This window comes from Anser anser, assembly GCF_964211835.1.
Source record: "Anser anser genome assembly, chromosome: 2".
In the NCBI taxonomy this organism is placed as follows: Eukaryota; Metazoa; Chordata; class Aves; order Anseriformes; family Anatidae; genus Anser; species Anser anser.
The window spans coordinates 74163124-74185985 of NC_139721.1; the positions used below are offsets into that span (position 1 = coordinate 74163124).

At 35.3% G+C, this 22862-nt stretch overlaps 1 protein-coding gene across 1 annotated transcript in view; it reads right to left on the bottom strand.

Annotated features, from left to right (window-relative positions):
- ABCA13 (ATP binding cassette subfamily A member 13) overlaps positions 1-22862 on the bottom strand; it is a 181285-nt gene that overhangs the window by 126532 nt on the left and 31891 nt on the right. The window contains exons 18-24 of the mRNA XM_083822790.1: positions 22246-22440; positions 19985-20143; positions 14454-14631; positions 12559-12698; positions 7412-7525; positions 5660-5750; positions 246-422 (exon numbers count right to left, since the gene is read on the bottom strand). Coding sequence (XP_083678916.1) covers positions 246-422; positions 5660-5750; positions 7412-7525; positions 12559-12698; positions 14454-14631; positions 19985-20143; positions 22246-22440 — 1054 coding nt within the window. The remainder of the gene's footprint in view (positions 1-245; positions 423-5659; positions 5751-7411; positions 7526-12558; positions 12699-14453; positions 14632-19984; positions 20144-22245; positions 22441-22862) is intronic.

The following is a 22862-nucleotide window of genomic DNA, read 5'->3' on the forward strand; positions in this document are numbered from 1 at the left end:
TCACAGACTCCGAAGATTCCTTTGGCATTTCCACAATTAAAAAAATGTACTTAGTCTTTACTGCATGTATTATAGCAATCAAATGTTGGGGAATATCTCTAAGTTAGATGTGCTGTATTTTGCCTGTATTATGTGTTTTAATACATACTTTCAAATTGTGCAAGTTTAACCTCTTATCAACAAACACAGACAACAACTAAAGTCTGATGTTTTCTGTAATTACACATTTTAAATAAGATACTTACTAGCCAAAAAATTATTTTGCTGCATGAGTTCACGAGCTTTCTCCTCCAATTTATCAACAGACTCAAAAGGCTGGAAACGATCCAGTAACACACAGGAAGAAATATTTACTATGAGATGTGACAACAGGTCAATCTGTTTACTTGCTGAGCTGTTAAGCATCTTGTCCATCATAATTTCTAAGAGGAGGAAACAAATTGGACTGCCTTAGTTATAATGAATTAAGCAGAACAGAAAGGTATGTTCTCACTTGCACATCCTGTAGGAGAAAATATCCTTTGTGTTAAAAAAAGGGATTTAAAAAAAAAAACATACTGTTATTGTGAACTTGTGAAAGTGTAGTTCATGTTTCAGCAGCTTTTATAAATCTTTAGCTACGCTTCCCTTCAATTTCAAAACAACAAAAATATAACAAGTTCTAGAAAAAGGACTTTTAACATTTCTTCAGCCTTCCGTAACTGCTTCCAAAAATAAAAAAGAGTTACTGTACTTCAGACCAGATACATCTTTTTAATCTAGTAATGTATTGGCTAGCTCTTATCTTCTTGACACCACAAATATTTCAAGAAGTTCATCATGTAGGGTACAAGCATTTTGATTCAAGCCCTAAATTTAAAAAATCATCAGAATAAAACTAGAACCTCCCCATTTGACTTTGATCGTATTTACAGATCCAGGGTGAATGTATACCTTAACTAATACTGGGTTTCACCAGCACTGAGCCTTTGGAGGAATCCAGATCTCCACCCATTTGTAGAGAACTGTGCTTTTTTCTTTAGTTTAAGAGAATAATCATAGGGATAGCATGAGCTAGAAACATTGTAAATTCATCTGGATTTAATGGAAACATCTACATTTCTCAAGTAATAATACGTTATAAAGCATCCAACACAAGCTTCCTTCTTAGACTCACTTGAACATATAGGCTTTAAAAAGGATGGGTGATGACCTCGTTTGCTAACAGTGGTGACAGACAAACCCTGGATCATCGATGTTATTTAACAGCAGCACAGGAAATATTACAACAGGAAGGCAGATAAGTGGAAAAAGATGGACATATGAAGTAGTCTGGGGAAGAGATACAATTACCAGTGAGAAAGTATAAAGATTAAAAGGAGTAGAAACCGAGAAACTGATAGTTTAGAACTCAGAAGACAAGCAAGCAATGACAGAGTGAATTCATGGGCTGAGAGAAAAAACAGCCTCAAACAGAGATACCATATGTGTCTTATTTACTACTATGCTTCAGGAGTACAGCAAAAATAAATAAATACATTGCTACTTGTTTCATCACATTAGAGAGAACAGAACATTTCTAACATTAACCCCAGGTAACAGGGTTAAGCTTTAATTGATTTTTGTGTGTGTCTATATTTATATATATATGTAGCTTTTTATATAAACAAAAAAAAAAATGAGACCTTTTCACCATCTGATCTTTATAAGACCTTAATTTGAAATATTTTTTTAACTTAAAAATAATAATAAATTCTCTCATGAATTATACTATTGAATATTTTAACATAAGAACTAGCGTGTCTAGCTTGTGACTTGTTTGGAGTACCGCTTACTTAAAATGTTTCTGGAAGTAAAATATTGTATTTCACAATCTGGATGGACCTCTGTAGTCTAACATGTATATAGAAACAGATATAATCCACAAGAAAGGCTGAGAATTAAGATGTTGTTTATCTTTTATATTTCTTATTTATAAATTTAGCAACTCAACAAAAATTTGGTGAAGCTGTTTTCACTCTTACCTTTGTAGTTTGTTCTCCCACTTAGGTTGTTTAACCTACCATTAAGTAATTCAGAGGAACTATAATTGTTTTCTATGAAACTACCATGTAGAAGTGCTATTTAAGTGAAAGGTTGCAAGAAAAAAAATAGGAATAAACTGGGAAAGAGTGAATTTAGGTCATAAATTAGGAAAAAAATCTAGTTACCAGATGATTGTGGTGGTAGCATAGGTTTAAGTGATGATGTTAGAGCTATTTTTTTTTTTTTTTTTTTTGCTTCCAGCTTTCTATGTATGCATAAAACTATTTCATGACACTGAGGGCAGTAGAGGAAAAAGCCAAGCAGGAAAGTTGCCTGGATTTTTTTATTTGTTTTGATTTTTTATTGTTATCTTAGCTGCTACATCCCAAGTCACACACAGCCCACTCCATAAGGGAGATTCCTTTGTAGTGAAAAACACTGCACGTCTAGAAGTCACAGAAGAAGGGCAAGTGGTAGACTCAGGGAACAAGGATGTAAAAAGAAGGCCCTGCCACGCAATTGCCTCCCCTTGTGCCTCCTGAGAGGTCCATAAAGACTGCTCCCAGAAAGGAGCTCTAGTTCTAGCAGGACAGGTTTTATATAAAATTGGTTATACCAAAGAGATTATGGCAAATTGCTGGGTTGGAAGGCAAGCATAGAGGAACAGAGTTACCTTGCCCACACTAGGCTAGTTTAGAAGGTGAAGATGTGTTTAAAAAGAAAAATACAATCTTTTCTGCCCCCAATTCAATATTTACTTTGTACATGGTTACTGACACAATAACCTGTTTTAGAAACTGGTAACTTTGTGAGGTCCCCTAGTACAATCATTTAATAGAGCAGATAGAATATCAATCCACTCAGTGTCCTATGAAACTTTCCAACAGGAGTTGCAGGGTGAAGAAAATGTAGCATCACAGTGAAGTTAAAAAGACACAAACACAAACACCTTGGATTTGAGCATAATTAGACAACAGCTTAATGTGAGCATAGCTGTAAAGCCAAGGGAATATTTGTTTTCATTGAAAGACAAAATACATAATCACACAGATTAGGTGATTTTAGAAAACTAGATCTTTGGATGGAAATAAACATATCATGAGTGGTAAAACTAATAACATACGTGGATACATTTAAGAGTTTAATTGGATCCAAGCAAGATAATTACAGTACTAAAAAAAATGGATGCAGTATAAGACTAACAAAGTTTAAAAAAAAAAAGCATAAAAAAGGAGGTTTACAATAACAGCTGTTTATGATTCTAGACTAAAAATGAAAAAAAAAGCATATACAAAGAAAAAAACTGTAAAAATAAGATAGCACGGTCATTTTTCAAAAAGCCAAATGCTAAAGTGAATCTATAAGAAGAAATGTAATCAAAGTATAAATACAGAAGAATGCTATGGCACTCTGTACCAACATCAACTTAAGAAAGGCATAAATGCTATCATCATCTATAGCCTGTATTGATTTTTCACTTTTTATATGATACTTTTATCAATTGTATTGCATTAAAGAAATTCTAGTTTCATAAACTCTTCTACTTAAATGATTTCCTGCATTCACAATCCAAGATTATTAACCATTTATTACAGTCAAATGTTCCTAACTGCTAAAAAGCTATAGTTTCAGAAACACATGCATGGATTTCTGTGATGAAGTTCTCTGCAACAGTGAAGATGTACCTGATGACTCTAAAGATCTTGGTTTCTTCCTAATGAAACAGTTTGCCCACAATCTGTCATATAATTCCCTGTGCTAGGTCTGTATGAGCAAAATACATCTATTGATCAACTAATGCACTGAGACAGCTATATTTCCAGCAGGTCTTGTAGGTTAAGAGACTTGCTCTGTTTCCCCTGCCTATATCTTTCTGATTACATGATTCTGTTTTTATTTTAGTTGTATTCTGGTCCTTTTTCACCATGATGGGTGAACTGTGCTTGACCCATACTAGCCAAATGCTCAGGGGTTAAGGTAATATTTCTGTGAGATGGCAGATAGAAGTTTGAGTTGCTCATCCTACGGAGGATACTGTACCCAGAGCTCTTAATTTCTGGATTAAATTCAGGACACTGCTTGCCATGTTTTTTTGGTTGTTTGTTTGTTTTTAGTGAAAGTTCATGCAGCTAGTACTAGCCTTCAAAAACAAAGCCTTCAAACCAAGGCCATCAGTTTCAATTACATTGGGTACCCTGTGCATGCAAAATAAAAGCCAAGAACTTCAGTTCACACCAACCATGATGGCATTAGCTCAGGGCAGTAGTACAATTGAAGACTGAGTATAAGCTCTCAGGAGCTTAAATGGCTTTTGTTGATTTCCTGCTTAGAAACAGGTAACAAAGTCCAATAAAAATTGCACTTCAGGTACATAATATTTTCTTAGTTTTGTTTTTCAGATTCAGACTTAATTCTTTAACTGTAGAGCAGAATTAGCAATCCATATTGCTGTAAAGCCCCCCCCCTTTTTTTTTCCCCCAACAACAAGGGCCACACAGACACTTTATGGAGGCATCTCAGCCCTCCCCCAACAAATGGCTGGAACAAATTAGTATCTGGCTTATAGTTATCCTACTGCTCACTGACAACAAACTACACAGATCTATCCTCCCTACCACTATCATCTCCTGAGAAGCACCTAGCTCCCGTAGCGCACGATGTCACACTGTTATTACATTTTATGCTACATCTCTTTCGTTCTCTCTCTGTAGTCCTCATGATCATAAACTGTTCTTAAATAACATTAGACTCTGCCTTGGTATGGACAATTCCTTCTAATGCTGTCAGTAACCGTTTTCTTTAGAATGGACCTACTTACTGACAGCAGGACACATTGAATGTTTTTTCCTTTATCAGATTGTTACAGTTTAGTTATCAAATTTAAGTAACCTGGAGGTCTGGCTGCCAGAAACTCAGCACCAGAGCTGAAATGGTGCAGCCAAGGATGGTGGTGACCATGGGGACACTGCTGGTCAGCCTCATAGTGGCCTGACTATGGACGTGCTCATCTACGCCCATATCTCCGCCTGCAGGGTGACATTTTGACATGGCCACCATCCCCATGGTCCTGCTTGGCCATCCCAGGGCTGAGTCTGACCCTAGTTACTCTCTACTGACCTAAGCCTGCCCTGGTTGCCCTCTGGTAGTAACCATATCTCGTGCTTTGCTGGGGCTCTGGGAGATGACAGGGAACTATTTCTCACTAAAAGAAGAGATACGGACAGCTTTTGCATGTATTGGTTACACATACAACGTACCCAATCTGATTTTCCATTTATTTCTATTTAAAGCATATAGATTCCCCTCAAAATTATTAAAAAATTTACTGCTATATAAGGGAACTGTAGCTACCAGGATTACTTCTTCTCTCCCTCCCTTTAAATATAGCTCCTGTGTTTTTAACTCTCCCATGACAGTTTGCTACCTCTAATGCATTACCAGATTTTTCCAGTGTTTCAATATTATGTAATGAAAATTATCCACACACACACACACACACAGACATTTAGAAATACAGGAGACTAACTCACCAATAGAAGATAAAATCTGGTATATTTGTTTCATCTAATTAGGTAAAATATTGACAACTAACAGCATAGTTCTAAGTTTAAGTTAAAATTTAATAAGGGTAATCAGTACATGCACTTTCACGTACCATATACTTGCATTTTTTGAAAGAGCTTTTCCATGTCAACATCCAGGTTATTTTCTACAAAGTGCTTTACAAAATTGTTTTGAAGTGCTTCCTAAAATAAAAAGTTTTAGATGTTATGTCATGTTTGTCTTTGCTAAAGAAATACAAAATATATGTATGCATCCATGTTTAACCCCCGTATAAAGATTTTCTGCATAACACTGGAGAAATTGCTTAACTTCTCCATGTCTTCAGTCTTCCACTTTTCATAGGTTAACTCCACACATTTAAAATAAACAATAGCACATATACTCCCCATTGCTATAATTCACTGTCCTCCTTTACTCCAAATATTTTAACTGTGAGTCCATTCTAATATTTTTGCAACTCTCCTGGGACGGAAACTCATTTTCTTTTCCTGCAAGACTTTTGGGGCATTGAACTATTAGCACTGGCAGTAGCAAAATAAACATCATTAAAAACTAGCAGTTGGGAATTCGTTTTATATTGGTTTTGATTCGTTATCTCATTTGTCATGTTCTAAGGGGAAAAAAATGTATTAGCACTACAAGAGCATCCTGGCATCTGCAAGTCTCATGCCTGTATACTAGTAACATTCCCTACTTGAACTTAGAGTAACCGTTCAACCGGTATGTGTAAGCCATGACAGGATTCTGCTTATAGAATCACAGAATAACCTGAGTTGGAAGGGATCCACAAGAATCTTCGAGTCCAACTCCTGGCTCCACACAGGACTACCCCAAAATCAGACCATGGGGCTGAGAGTGTTGTCCAAACACTTCTTGAACTCCAGCAGGCTCGGTGCTGTGACCACTGCCCTGGGGAGCCTGTCCAAGTGCCCGACCACCCTCTGGGTGCAGAACCTTTCCCTAACCCCCAGCCTGACCCTCCCCTGTCCCAGCTCCATGCCGTTCCCTCGGGTCCTGTCGCTGTCCCCAGAGAGCAGAGCTCAGCGCCTGCCCCTCCGCTCCGCTCGTGAGGGAGCTGCAGGCCGCCATGAGGCCTCTCCTCAGTCTGCTCTGCTCTGGGATAAACAAACCACAAACCAGGTTACCTCAGTCCTTCCTTCTACGTCTTACCCTCTAGACCCTTCACCATCTTTGCAGACCTTGTTTGGACACTTTCTAGTAACATTATGTCCTTTTTATACTGTTGCACCCAAAACTGCCCACAGTACTTGAGTTGAGGCCGCAGCAGCACAGAGCAGAGCCAGGGTACGGCCAGCCCTCCTGGCTGCCAGGGCAGCCCAATCATAACAGCCTTTCATGTCTTCACAAGGAAAACATGTCCTTTTACTGGTACATTAAAAAAAAAAAAAAAAAGTAGAATGGGGAAAAGCCTAATTACAAGTTGATCTTCATTTTGTTTTTATTTATTTCAGTCACTATTTCCCACATCAGTTTTTTATCAGTTGCATACAGTGTCAGAAAAAGCAAATGATAAACACACAAGTTCCAGAAGGTATTATTTCCTCCAATCCTACATTTGTTTTAGAGAAGTGCATAAAGCTTGCACTTGTTTTATTTCCCCTACTGCCTGGTAGTACTGGATAGTGATGTAACATTCCTTTTAAGTATTTTCAGCTCACAAGTTGGTCAGTATAATACTGTAGGCTCATAACCTAAAGCTAATCTCTCTTTTTTTCAACTCTTTTTAAACCCACAGCCAGACAGATGGGCAGCTTTACATGTATAGAAATTCTGACTAGATCAATTAATTGGAAAATAGGAAACCACCCCACAGTTCACCAACCTGCAGCCGTGAGACCATGAGGACATTTCCACGATTTTTAAAAACTTCAGACATCCTAAGCCATGTCTGAGAATAAGTCTTCAAGTGTTCCACAAAACCAAAAGTGAAATTAGCCTAGCAAAAAGAAGACATGGAGACAAATGAAAAAAACTGTGCATAGCAAACTATAAGAAACAGGAAGAACTTCAGATCTACAACTCCTTTCCATTTCATTTGATAGTAAATTGTAAGGGTATCCATGTTTTCTTTTTCTGTTTTAGAAATGAAAAGCATTTGTTGCAGTCTCTGAATACCAAACAAATCACGTTACAGGATGCCTTTTGTTTATGTTTCTTATGTGAAGGATCATAAAGACCTATTTATTTTATAATGTCTCTTTCATGCAGAATATCATAGAGGTGCTTCAGAATGCAAGAAAAATACAGTTAGGACATACTTAAAAGAAAGACTCTACAGACCACGTGGATCTTTTTTTCTAACATGAACATCAAAAAAATTTTAAAGTTGGAAACACTCTGGAAAATAAAGACAACTGACCAAACATACTCTATTTCAAAATAGTGTTAGAGAGGAAGACCTGAGTGTAGCAAAATATTCTGTGGCCCTGTCAAACAGAAGCTGTAATTTTTTCTTAGCCACCAGCAAATAACCATCAATTTTTTCCAGACTGTTTTAACAGATCATAAATGTACTCAATATGAGAAAGTGTTGCAGTATGTTTTTGTTTCAATTGGTATTATCAGTCACACAAGAGCATTTAAGAACTAGGTCTCTCCATTACAATCTAGCTTTGTTATTATGGTAGAGATCATGACATTTCCCAGCAAAGAGTTTCTCCAATGAGTTGTAAACTGCAATTTGGGATCACACTTTTTGCAATAATTCCTATTAAAAGTACATGTTTTTTGCCATAGTATTTTAAGTGTCTTTTGCAAAATCCCACTCCTAGCTCTCATCTCTCCTTCTCTCCCAGAGATGAATACTTAAGTACCAGAAAATACAGAAAAACACTTTGTGGTATTTCTCTCTTCCCATTTGTAGCACAGAAACCCCCCAAAGACAGTCTTGCAGACAGTCTCATTGTCCTGAAGGAATCTACTCATTTAACTTATATGAGATTGCATATTTCACTTTCCGAGGGAGACTGATCCTAAATGTTAAACTGAAGTTTGGCATCAAATCAGCTAAACAAGTTTTTCTCTTAACAAGCAACACAGAAACCTCATGGACTGAAAACCCAGACCTTAACATCAGGATCATGTAACCCACTGTCCAGGCTCGATGGTGACAAGCTGTGGGAAACCAGAAAGGCTGCAAGGGTAGCAAAGAGCCAGAATGGGAGATTTCTGTTTCCCCAGCACAGAGCAGGAACATCAGGTCACACTGCAACATGAGGAGATTGAATTTTAATCCATTATAAACTGTTAGATCAAGCATCTCGCCAGGGAGCTCAGAAGAGTTCAGATCGTGGTGTTTCTTGACTTGATTCTGAACAGCACAAAGGATTTTTATTTCTTGAAGTCACTTCAAAGATCTGCAGTAGCTATAATGTGATTGTATTCAACCTCCTTATACAAACAATACAATCCAAAAAGTCTACTGCAGCAGCATGGATTTTTGAAAAAGAATGATTTCATATGATGCAGAAGCTTATTTGAAATAAATTCAAAGCAGCAGTTGAAGGGGTCAGTTTTATGCAAGGGATAAAGAGACTGATTAATGGCAAAATAGTGGAAAACTGAACAAATACATACTGTTTATTAAAACAAAGAATTGAGAAAGACCATTTACATGCCTATGTATGCATGCATATGGACTACACAGCAGAAAGGTATTAGAAAACATCCTTTTAAAAGATGAAGTTACATCCAAATGAGAAAACAAAATATGAGAAAAATTAACTTCAAGTTTTGGAAGTTTAACTTTTTGCTTCCTCATCCAACATGGTAGGCCTTTGGAATGTTACCCTGTCAAATCTTTCTACATAGATTACACTTTAGAAAATCTGTCTCGAATTGAAGCAGCAGTTAAAAAATAAATAAAAAATAAATACACTTTGAAGAAAAAAAAAACAGTCATGTAAATTAACAAAATGAACAATAAGTAGTTTCCAGGACCAGATAACATCCAGCCAAGAATTCTAAAAGAGTTCAAGGATGAAACAGTTGAAGTACTTACTGTAGCATAACTTCCTGATTAAAATTGCCCTTGATATCAGGGAACTGAAGAATAACAAATTCAATGTTATTCTTAAAAAAGATGCCAGGGGAACTAGGGGACTACACAGACTAATGATTTTGAAATCTCTACTAAACAAATTTTAAATTTGTTATAATAAATAAATAGAAATTACAATAAAGGATAACAGTAGAAATAGAGAATAGAAGTAAATATAGTTGGGAGATATAAAATACTTATTTTTTAAAGAGAAGTTGTGCCTCATCTCTCTGGAGAAGTTACAGAACAAGCAAATAAGTAAGAGGTAGATGATGCAGAACACTTCAGCACACAAAGGGTGGATGCAGAGTTTACACGAGCTCAAAACCAAAGTGGACAAATTATAGCAGTAAAGTCTTGGAGGAAATTCTGACCTACAAGTCTTTGGAAGCTGGGACAGTATTTAGGGGGAGTATCACTTTTTCATGTGCTCTTCAGCAAGTCCCTATACAGGCTTTACTGGCTACAGTAGGAGTCAGGACTCAGGGCAGGATGAACACAATCTAACTTGGTAAAGTGACTCCTACAAGTTTATATTCTAATGAATAGTTAGAGTTTGATATTTAATACAATTTCCCTTCAAGTTCTCTTCCTTCTGATCAATGAAGATCCATTAAAATAAATATTCTGTGTAACATTTAGGCTGGATATTACCTTTGATAAAAATTAGCTTTGAATATCAACTACGGCCCTTTCGGGACTGAATACATTTAAGTGCCTTCCTGATGCAAGCATAAATAAAAATGTTCTTTTGAGCATACTTAACTGCCTTTATAATGACATCTTTTAACAGACTGACAAGTCAGGTGTGCTTATGCAAAGCCAGAAAGGCAAAGTAAACTAGAATTTTATTTCTGAATTGTCTTGTTTCTTTAATGTACATATTCCAACTGTACCAGTTACAAAGAACTGGATCACAAATCAGCTCATCACTGGCAAAAAGTTCAACTGTGAAAATGAGGATCAAAGACATCACACATTGTATTCAAATTCCTGGATGCCAGTTGCCACTGAACGTGGTTGCTCTAAGTCAGCACTGCAGCATGCATCTATGATGGTCACAGTTATTCTACGCATCCAAACTGCTGACTTCTCAGAAGGTAAAGCCACCAATTTCACAATTTATCAAAGAATGTTTAGTTGCATAGTCTTGAAACAAAACAATTTATGTGAAAAGCTTACAGAATATATCTTATACAAACGTTAACATCCCTTTCAGTTTTAATCCTCTGCTTGTTTGTCTGTTTGTAGTAGACAGCTACCACGTGGTCACATTGTCTAAAGTAAATTAGAACTTCTATTCCAATTTCAGTAGGATTGTGTAAGGGTTAAAGGGTCAGCTTTTAGCAGCTGTGTTTAAGATACCTGGGCCATTATCTTGCATTTGAAATCTGTTTCTGTTGGAGAAATAACTGATAGGCTTGTGTAATAAAATAAATATAAAAAATGTTGAAGAAACTTTCCTAGTAGTTTTGTATTTATAATATAAACAGGCACACATCTGTAATTGTTTATTAGGTCTAAAGAACAGGGGGTAAGAGAAAGGAGATTATACAGATTCCTGAACAAGCTGATGGAACTTTGGGGATCCTGAGAATATTAATGGACATTGAGGTAGAAACATCTGCCAGAATCTTTGTATAGTTCCAGAGCATTAATGCATTAATATATATATATATATATATATATATAAAGTTAACTTCATTATGAACTCTACTAATACTTTTAAGAAACCTTATATGGATTTTTTTTGTCATTTATCACAACTCATTCTTTATAGAATTTCCATCTATAAAAATCAAGAACAGCTTCATTTTTAGATGACTAAAATTTTTAAATCTATTATACTCATCTCCAGAGAGGTGGCCTGTTGCTCAAATTAAGCTATTTGACTGCAAAATATGAAATCGTTGAAACATTACTTGTGATTCACAGCAGAAACTATAAAGTTACCGTGTGTCTGCTCTCTAGTGTGTGCTATTTGGCTTAGGTTTTTATCGCCTTTTAGAGCATAAGTTAGACCATCACACTGTACTCCATTTATACAGGAAATAGTTACCATCATATTTAAAGTTACTACAGTCTTTCTGTGTACCATTTACAGAGGAGCAATGCTGTTTTCTAGATTTTAAGCAAAATTGTCATTCCTGCAATAAATAATATTCTGAGGTAAAAATAATATATTTGCAAGATAAATGCAAAATTAGCATAGAACTCTAAGCTGTACTTTCAAGGATTTATGACTTCTTCTTTTACATAAGTGCTTCAAAGCTAATCATGACATAATAATCATAACACGTATTTGTAGATAATTATGCTCAAACCAGAGTACCTACCATACCAGACAGTAAAATTGTTGACTAATATCAAGTCATCGATGTTAACATATATATGGCAGCTCAGCCAACAGTATTCATACTACTAGTGTTAAAACATGATCAGAAAGGAAACCAAGATACACTGTAGCTTTTTTTTAATGCAGCTCAGTAACTCCCTCCAAACAGGCTTTCCTTCCCAGGGCATCCCTTCCTCAAAGTTTCCTTTGCTGCCCCATAGAGTTCTTATCCTAAAAAACATGTTCAGGGCAAAAACTTACTTGTAATATGTATATTCTGCACACTGATACAACATGTTTCACGCTACACTTCTGCTAATGTGTTCTTTTTAATCTTTCTATACAAGGTTTAGGTGACTTTGAACAAAATTATTCTTTTCACTCCAAGGTGAAACCACTGTAACAAACAGAATAAAAGTTAAGAGAAATATCAAGCTTGAAGTAGAAAGGTGAGAACTTGAGGGATAGGATAGATCCAGTTGTCTCAGAGGCAATTATCCAGATGCTTTTACCTACCCTGAAAGAAACGGACCTTTAAAATGAAGTACAAAGACAAAAATCAATAAACAGAAATAGTGTTTCTTTTGATACTCACCTTCTCTATCACCAGGTCAATCATGTTGATATTTGAATTGTACAGTATCTTTCCATGTAATAAAGGTTTCAGGAAAGTCCATACCAAAGCCCCATTAGAAGACTGTAAAATCTCCTGATAAAGCTTCAAGCAAAACGGAGCTGCAAAAATAAAGACAAACTCACAATTAAGAAAGTCAATACAGGTAAGGTTGGCTTTTATTTATTTATTTAATCCATTTTGAGTCTTAATTTAGGGTCTGCCACAGCAGCATGCCAGATATTATCAACTATCACTAAGCAATCACTACAGGTCCCTGAAAAGAAATTGTTTAACCACAGTCTAAGATATCATTGAGGTTGCAGAACTCTAACCGTTAGACAAGCAAAAAACAATCTAAAGAGCTTTTCACATTCCTGAAAAGCAATCTGTGAACTCCATTTGTCCTAAGTGCTGCATTAGTGCATTACAGAGTGGAAGGACAAAAAACCTCTGCACACAAAATGAATGCTGAGGAAAAGAGTCACCTTAAGAAACCAGACTAACCCTAGACTCTCAGTTGTTCTATACCTTTCTATACCTACTTATGAAAGAAAGATAACCCTTCATAAATACGGACTTCATTTGCTTATTTTCATTAAAACTACAATTAAATTAGATTAGATTAAATAAAAAAAATGAAAGAAAGAAAAATGGCATTAGACTATGACACCTAACTTCCTGATTTGAAAAATATAAACATCATTCCTTAACTAAAAAATATCTTCCTACACCAGATTGGGTTATTAGTGTATTAGGGTGGCAGTATATCCTTCAGAACATATACCAATGAAGAGCCCCCAAGATATCCCACTGTGCTTGCATAGCACTCAAGTACAGGAAATGAGTTGCCTCTGGGAAACATTTAGATTTTTATGCCCAGCTCATGTGCATTACTTTAAAAAAAAAAATACATTGTGAGTGGATTTAGAAATATGTCATTTCATGTCATTAACAATTCCTTAAGGAAGACAAATATTATTGTATTTAATGGAAAACTAAGCCAATAACATTTAGAATCCCACGAAAGATTAAAGAAATAATCGTCAGAAATGTATCATTTAGAATGACCAGTTCTTTGCCCAGACTTTTACTTTCTTCAAGGAAACATTCATTGCTATGCACAACCGTTGCTAAATGACAGGAGAGAATTAAGAGGCTCCAAACTGGCCAGTCAAAAACAGCAATATACTAAAAGACACAGAAGACTTGCTAATCTGAGTTTGCTGTGATTTTCCCCACATGCAAGTGAACGAGGCTAAGGCAGAGCTCTGGCTCCTTACTCAAAGTGCCTGCTGGTACAGCTAAGACTGCAGAAATAGCACAGGGACACTGAAGCACCAACAAAGTTATTTGAAATATTAACATTAACCAGGCTGAGTCAAAAGTATGTTGAAGAAAGAGAGCAGAGGTGAAATTATATGAGAGAAGAGACTTTCTGAGCACTTGGTAAAGAATGGACATTTCAACTATTAAAAAACTCATTATCCAGAGGGTTTGCTTATTTTACTGCACAGTACCACCACAGCATTGTGTTCACAGAAGGAAGGCATGCAGCAATAGATTTTCAATCTCATATCTCAAAGACGTATTTTTAATACAAAGTGTTTTTAAAATATATATATAAAATCTAATAAATATGTCTCTAAGACAGGAATATTTTTATTCATTATTTGAAAGGATAGGAAACAACCAGAACTATTTGTGTCTCATCACTATTTTCTCTCAGCCATAAAATTTGTATTGATCATTCCTTGTGTTCAGGTATAGTATCAGTTGAGATGTCAGATGGTATATAAACATTTCCCTTTAATAGGGAGAAACTTTTGCAAACTGTGAAAGTATATAAGCAACTTGTTATCAATAGATTTTCTCACTCGAGTCTTCAGGAATGCCATATTTTGCCATATTGTCCTCCAAGAGTCCCGTGATTCTGGGCATGTCAGTGAAGAGGTTTGCGTTGCTGAAAAATGAAGATTCTTCTCTACAGATTGCCTTGATTACAGACTCCAGGGATCCAGCAGCTGAACTTCTGAACTGCCCACCTTGCAAGAACTAGAACAAACAGAAATACAGATGAACCAAAGTTGTTTTTAGTAGCTTCAGGGAGTAGCCCTTGTGTTCTCTCAATATGGCATCCAAGGAGATCAACAGAATTAAATTGTTGAAACTGCCTACAAGAATGAGGGCCTGCTGTGCTCTTTTCTGTTCTCCTGATCATCTTTGTTGCCTGGGGGTGGCAGGGAGGTATTGCAGTTACCAGGGTACTGAATGAAAGACAGTAGTATAGCCTATTACATTAACTTTTAAAAATACTGTGTACTGGGTAAGCACAAAAGGAATGGAAATATCAGGACAACTGTACTAGAGATTCCCTGTTTCAGTTTCTGCTCTTCTGGTAGATGAGTCCTGTCTCACAAAGCAGAAACAACCATGATCATTTAGATATGAATGCTTGCAATGAAAACAGTTGTTAAAATGAAAAAAAAAAGTGCATATGCCATGAAAACCCAGTTTTCAAGTACATCTTTTAACTTGTTGAATGTACTTCTAGTTTGCATATCTTGAGTCATACCAGCTTTTACAAATGCCATTTGCTCATGACTAGCATACATCTACTGAGGACAGCAATCTGACTACTTTTATGGCTTAAGAACCATCATTAATCATATTCCTAGAATGTGCAACTTCATTTTTCAAATTACATGCTCAGTTGTAACTGGTAATTCATGGAAGGCTTCACAGGTGCATGGCTGTAAGAGGATACAACTGCAAGGCAACCTGCTGCAAAAGTATAGCTGAAGGATATATTGGCACACCTGATATTCGTTACTGTTGCAGATACATGTCAAGAAAAACATAACTGGACTATCAGATATCATTTTAAGACTGCACAACTGGCAAATAGGAAAAAGATTTTAATACATCAACAAAACATTTAACACTGAAATAAATGGACATTTGATTCACTGAAAAAAGTTGTGGGTTTGTTGTTAATCTGGCTATGTTTTTTTTTTTCATTGTTGTTATTTGAGTCATTTTTCAAAACAGTACAGCACTTTACATAAGCAATAAATCACAGTTTAGAGGTTATGCTATTAGAAACTTTTTATTACTAGCAAGTATTATTCAAAACTCAGTGTTGGTTGCCACCAGAACCTAACTGGCATACACTTTCAGCATACAGCATAGTAAACAAGTGGTATCTGGATTTCATAACGTCATCGTCTAGCTCTTGAATTTATGTGATGGCATGGGCTTCACTAGAGGAACAAACTTGATGCATAATGCTGAATAAGAGTGGTTTTGAATCCTTATTTGTGACTATTTGTACCAGAAGGGTAAATGTGGCTTATTTCAGTCAAAGAGCACAAACTTACTAATTAATTCTGGTTCCAATCAAAATAACTTGAAATTCAGATAATGAATATTTATGCAATGAAGTGCCACCAACAGACTAAATCTACTTACTGTCTTTCAACTAAATATCCACTGACTCCATAAGATACGTTTCCTAAAAGTTTGCTTTGATAAAGTAGGAGAACTATATAGGATGCCTGTTCATAAAAAATTATCTTTGATCCACTTTTTCTAGTTTAAACTAAATAAAGTAGGCAAAATCAAGGCTTTTAAATCCAGACAAGTAGCCTCCCACAAACAAAATAAGCCATTTGCCAACAGACTCATGGAAAATGAAGGTTGGCAGATTAAAAGGCTATCTGGAACTGGATTGTCAAATGGGTGCAAAAAACGCATAGCATGGGGACTTCTGACCTAATTGGACAGTGGAAAGAATATTACTAGAAAAAAAAAATTGTCTGAGGTAGAAATAACAACTATTCAATAAAGTAAACCCAAAAGTCAAGCCAAACTACATATTGCAAAGCAGATTTAAACAAAGTCATGATTATTACATGAAGAGATGAAAGAAAAAAAATGACATTTTCCTGGAAAAGCAGAGGCAGATTTAAAATAATTCAAATTTCAATGAAACCAAAAGGATAAAGGAAACAATGCAGATAAATAGATATTCCTAATTCTGCAGAGGCAAAACAACGTCTCTATTATACTAAAATTTTATCAAATTTAAATGTCAACATTTGAAGCACATCTATACTCAATGATGAGTGACGCAATGCCTCAGGAAATAATGGTGATGTTTAATATGGCAAGGTATCACAATACATTTTAACGGGGAGAAGAGTTACAGGCAAATAGTATGTGAAGAGTAGAATTTAATGCATTATCAAAGTATTGTTCCAGACCAACACAATACATTTATTTGGGAAGGCAGGTGAATTTCCTGAAAAAGATTTGATCTATCTCTAATCTAGGTAAACTCTAGAAACTAGTAAACCTTCTTATCATAGAAAACATTGATTAGCATCCATTCAATAACTATATAGTAGGTAAAGAATGGTCTTGATACTGCATGGATCCTGTTAAAAAGAAAGAAAATACTGTATCACAGAGAAGTTACTAATGGTTTTCTTGAGACTGACCTTAAGTCCATTGTAAAGAGTTTTTAGCCCTGAAAGGAGAAGTGAATTACTGAAATTTGCTACAATCTAAAATCAGAAGGCACTCAGGAGAAGCCAAATATGATACCCAGTGCAAATTATTATTTATCAGCTGAAATCATTATTTGCTATTATAAAATGAAGTTTACCTGGGTTTGTTACTTATCCTTGATGAAATAAGAGACATAAATGTATGAAGCTTATGGAAAAGGTGAATGCAAGATCAAGAAAGCCATTTTAGCAGCCATAGACATGAATGATCAGAACTACAAGAGTCACCAGCCATACTTGCCCTCAAAGACTGTACAGATTTCTTATCGCCAGCATTCAAGATTGACCTTAACACAGCATGTGATGATGTGGGTGTCTGAGACAATAGCAAGACTGTTATAAGAAAAATAAATAAATAAAAAGCAAAAACAAACACAAAAAGAAATCCGTTTAACCTAGGAAAACAGGGAAGGACTATAACTAGCCTCCTACAAACATGTGGACAAGTCAGAGAAGTTATAATTGCTACAAGACATTTTTGATACAAGAACAAATGTACTAGCCAGAGATAAATTTAATTCAGAATTTTATACATTTATGACTCCAGGAGGCTTCCTAGTAATGATAGTTTTAACACAGAACTTGTTAAATTTAGCATGGGGATTACAGAATGAGGTTGCCTTTCATTAAGTGACAGCATTCAGTAATTCAGCAAGTCCCCTCCAGCCCTGGGCTTATCTATTCATGAGTAACAAACAGGCCAAAACTTCACATTGGAAAATAAGCAAATAATTTCTAACAGCAAGCAAACAAGCTAAAATCATGATTGAAATCAGCAGTGTTTTTTCCTCAAGGGAACTATCCATTCACTCAATATAGGTAACAGCAGAAAGCAGCTCTGTATTCCAATTACTACTGGGTGGTAAATATTGAGTTTTTACATCATCTTTTATTACAACATGCAACACACCAGTTCAACCTCACATTTTACAAATATTCAAATAGTATTTCTTACTTTTCATTTTGTTCTTGAGACAAAATAAAACAACTATGTACATAACTGTTGTTTTTTGGTTTGTTTGGGGTTTTTGTTTGTTTGTTTTCTTAAATCATACTAAAACGATATTTTTTTAATTAGCAGTTAAAGAAGGAGAGAATCTGTCTTACTCTGTGTTTAAGGTCCATATATTTTTACTTTAAAAAGCTTTACATGCTTTATTCGGTAATCTTTCTAGGCCACTGAACCACTTTGCTTTTGGTCATCAAGAAAATAAAAATCCAGAAGAAGGAACTTCCTTGGAAATTGAGGAAAATATTTAAGGAGAAAGGTTTATAAGTAGTGTCTGCATTTTAGCAACACACTTAATTAGTAGCACAAGTCAGGCCACTATAGAAAAGACAAGAAGGAAATAAAATAATCAGGAATTAAAGGTATTTATTGGAAAGCAGAAAAACGCAATTGAACCTGAAACAGAAAAGATACTTAAAAATAAACAACTTTTACTAGTCCACAAGAGTTAGAGACAGAAAGGTCCTTGAAAACATCACATAGTTAATTTATTAACAAAAGAAATAGGCACTGAGTGTTTTAATCCTCCACAAACAATTAGTTGACAAAAAACAAACAGCAATTTCTAATAAAAAAAAAATTGCTAAGGAGTTAAAGATTGTGTCAGAAAGCAATCAAAAAAAATGTAAAAAGGAACAAAAATTCTGAGGTTAAATCTGTGCTATATTACAGAATAACAGGGGTTGCCATAGAGCAAAGATTAAAACTGAGACCAGATGGCCCTCTGCTGTTAGATTTATTCCTTGCAAACTTTTTTCAGTGACCTTTTGGGAAGTTCTGAGATTTCACTCTGTAAAGGAGACTTCCTTTGTTGGAAGGAAAATCTTAAATCTGACATAATTAGACCTAGTTAAAGAAGAATAGAAAAGATGAAAACCATGCCTCTGATGAAAACCAAGTATCTGGCAGTCAAAGAGCTACTCCAAAGAACAGATGCTAAAAAAAATATAACAAATATGCACAAAACAGCATTTTACAATATGCGACTTAGTCATACAGATTAGTAGCTCATGAGAACATTCAAATCACTAGGAAAAACAGTATTTAAGGCGCTATTTATCAGGTATGGTAGTCACTAACCATTTTGCAATGTTTACCACTAAGGGATCTTTAGAGTTTAGTGCAATTTTAGTACCAGATTCAACCCTGTTTTCCACACATAGTAGTAATAAGGTAATGCCAGAGAGGTCAGTGGGTCTTCTTATGGAATTGGAACCTCCTCAAAAGGAGAGATCTTTTTTCTGATTTGTTCAATACTAATACATCACTGTGCTAGTTGTACAGATGTGCACAGGAACTATCCTTAATAGCAGGGACAAAAGAAATATCTCACTTCAGGCAACCTTTAATTTTAAATAGCAAGCAGAGCTATGACACAAGAGTTTTAAAACGGACAAAACAAGAATTCTGTGGCAGATCCAAGAACTGCACATCTTATTCCTTAAAAATCAAAGGTATTTCTTATTAAACTAAGTAGTTGCTAGACAAAGAAATAGCTTATTCATTAAAAAAAAAAAAAAAAAGTATGTCTCTCTCCAAATCACAGATAAACATGCTATATTATTAATCAGTAGCCTAACACTATATTAACTTTGGCTATGCTCTCATAAGTTACCAAAAAAAAAAAAAAAAAAGGTATTACAAACAACTCATTGATGTGGTCTCAAAATTACCAGCGTGCTTGAAAGAGATCAAGGTATATAGGCTCTCTTCTCTCTAACTTTCTAAGATAGAATTTCTACTTGTGTTTCTCCTTACTTAGCACACAACCCCAATAAAGCACCTCACAATGGGAATTAAGTCTGCACAAAGAAAATCATACACATACCTGCTGCAATGTGTCAAGCACACCAATGTTCTGAATTGCTTGGAGGAACACTGGAAGGTTTTCCATGACATGCTGGACTTTATTGAGAAGGGAGCTGATACTAGAGACCACATCCAGCAATGTGCTTAGTACATCACCCATCTCAGATGGTATCTTATTCTTGGAAAAGAAGGAAAAATCATGGCAATAAACTCAAAGTAGAATAAGAAATTTTAACCTTCAATGAAACACTCAAAAATATTCTGTTTCTAAAACTAATTACAAAACACTCCTGCAAATCGTGTTTAACAAAGCTCCCTAGCACTCTCAAATTCACATAAAGAAAATTTCTCTTATGTTAGAACTGGCCTATGACATATGAGTAATTAAAATGTATATTAAAATAATATGTATATAAATACAAAGGTGAAGAGCTGTCCTACCCAACTTCACGCTAACAGCATCTGCAACATTCTGCCCCTTTGGAATTCAATGTAGATGAGAACCTTTCCTTCAACAGGTTAAGGGTGCTAAACGCAACAGTTTAATATTTTTAAAATAACTTGCAATTTAAATTAAATCTAGTAACCACTTTAGTTGCTTTAGGAATCACATTAGAAAACACACTTTGCTAACAATCCATTCCTCCATTCTCATGTCTCATACATGATGTTTTTTACATAAAATAATTATGTGTTTTTCATACTCTATTTGACCAAAGTTCAACTGGCCTTTTGCTTTTGCCACCATGTGTGTTTTGACATTAAGAATTTTCTCTCTCTCCCTTGTTTTTATAGGCCATTTAAGATGTTATGGTAGTGCAGACTGATTTATCAAGTTACCTGACTATGCATGATAATAAAAACAATATAATCTCATTATATACTTCCAGCTGCTTCCTCTGATTATCTTTATTTTATCCACCTGTGTTTGACTAAGACACTTCCTACTATAATAATGTCTGTTCCTAATTTTCTTCTCAGGCTTCACCTGCTTTCACACATTCAAAACATAAATATACCATAATAAACTTTTATTTGATTAAAACATTACCAAAACTTCCACAAAAATTTAGGATGAGCTAATAGCATTTTTTATTCTGTACTAGGAATTCATTATGCTTCAGCAGGGTTCAGTAAAAAAGCCCATCTGAAAGAGCACTGTTTTTTCTTCTTTTTCGTCCACTTCCTCCCATAATATAATCCAGGATCTATGGCTTTTGAACAAAATGTTCTTCCTCACTCTGCTATAGCTGTCTTTCAGCTATTTGTACTTAATAATGACCCCAAAAAAAATGAAATAAACGACTGCTATTTACCACAAATCCCATCTAATAATTTTGCTCTTACAAGTAGAAGCACCTTACTGAAAACCTACATTAGATTCCAGATTATCTATAATTATATAGACAAAACAGATTTGCTGCAGACTTCTTCATCCCCTTTATTATAGTTTTGGCACTGTATTATTCTCATTATTTTCCAGGAGTATACATACACTGTCTGCCACCACCATCAGTCTTCTAGGATTCTTCTACCTGGGTAAATAACTGCAGGGTATTTTCAGTTGGATTAGACTGAGTGGATGCCAACAGACACTGTCGCCATCACAATCATTTGGTTGCATTAAGCATTGTTAAGGACCACGGAGAGGTTATGAATCAGGTTAAAGTCATCTGTCTCAGGTCACATAAAATATGTGGCTTTTGCCCTTATAGAAAGACTTATCCTGAGAGCTGGAAAAGCATAATACATTCTTCCTGAAGGAGCCACCTGAATTCTGTGTGATTACCATTACAAATAAAATGTGTTCCAGGGTGCTATGATTTCTTCCTAGGAAATAAGTTTGCAATTCATGTAATGTGGGTTCCTATGATGGTTTCAGTTTCAATGATGTCAAATCAGTGTTTCACACTTAGAGATTAAGTGACTAATCCCATGAACTGCAAATTCTGCAAAAGATTAATAAAACTGCATCTCTGACTTTCTGTTTTCTCTAATACTTTCATAATTAATTCATCAGTGATAATTTTCCTGAGGAATCAAGAAATGGAATACAGTAGGATCTACCACTCCCATTCAACTGTTACGTTTGTTTTGTGGAGCTAAACGAAGACAAAAAGCACCATGTGGCCAGTGCTTGCTTCCACAGATAAAGAACATCTGAAGCAACAACTTTCATTACATTCATTAACTGAATTATTCGTTTGTGTCCCTGCATGCTTTAGACCACCTTCAAAAGAAAAGCGTAAGAACTGAATGATTTATTTTCCCCCATCTTACCGTGTAAATGATATGACGTAAATTCAAATTCTGTATAATCAGTACAAACATGGTATACATGTCCAGTGCTGGTAAAGAACATATTTCTTCTACTGCCAGAGAAGTTTTGTTGATTTCAGGTAGCTTTAGCAACAAGCTAAGTACTTCTTCATCACATCTTCCAGTTAAAGCTCCCACAAAGGCACTGTAAAAAACCTATCACAGTGTATGTATATCAACATTTTTTCTCCCCAAAATGCATGACCTTGTTTTATAGTCAATAAAATGAGAATTTGTTACAGTAACATAACAATTTGCAGTTGTCAACAGAACTGAAAGAATGAACTATACAGCTCTCTAACAGATTGGTGTGTTCTCACTTTAAATTCTATGTGCCTATAAACAGATGAAATATATTTCTTATAAACATTTATTTTTTCATTTGTGAACAGGTCAATAATTCATTCTATGAGCACTAATACCATAAACAGGTATATTAACAATGCTGCCCATACCCATTCCAACAGATATACATCTTTGCAGCAGAAACACCTGAAGATCAGAATGTAGATGTGTGGATCATTTTAAAGTCAAACAATATGGACTTCCTTCTTTCAGAGGGTGCACACAAAATACTT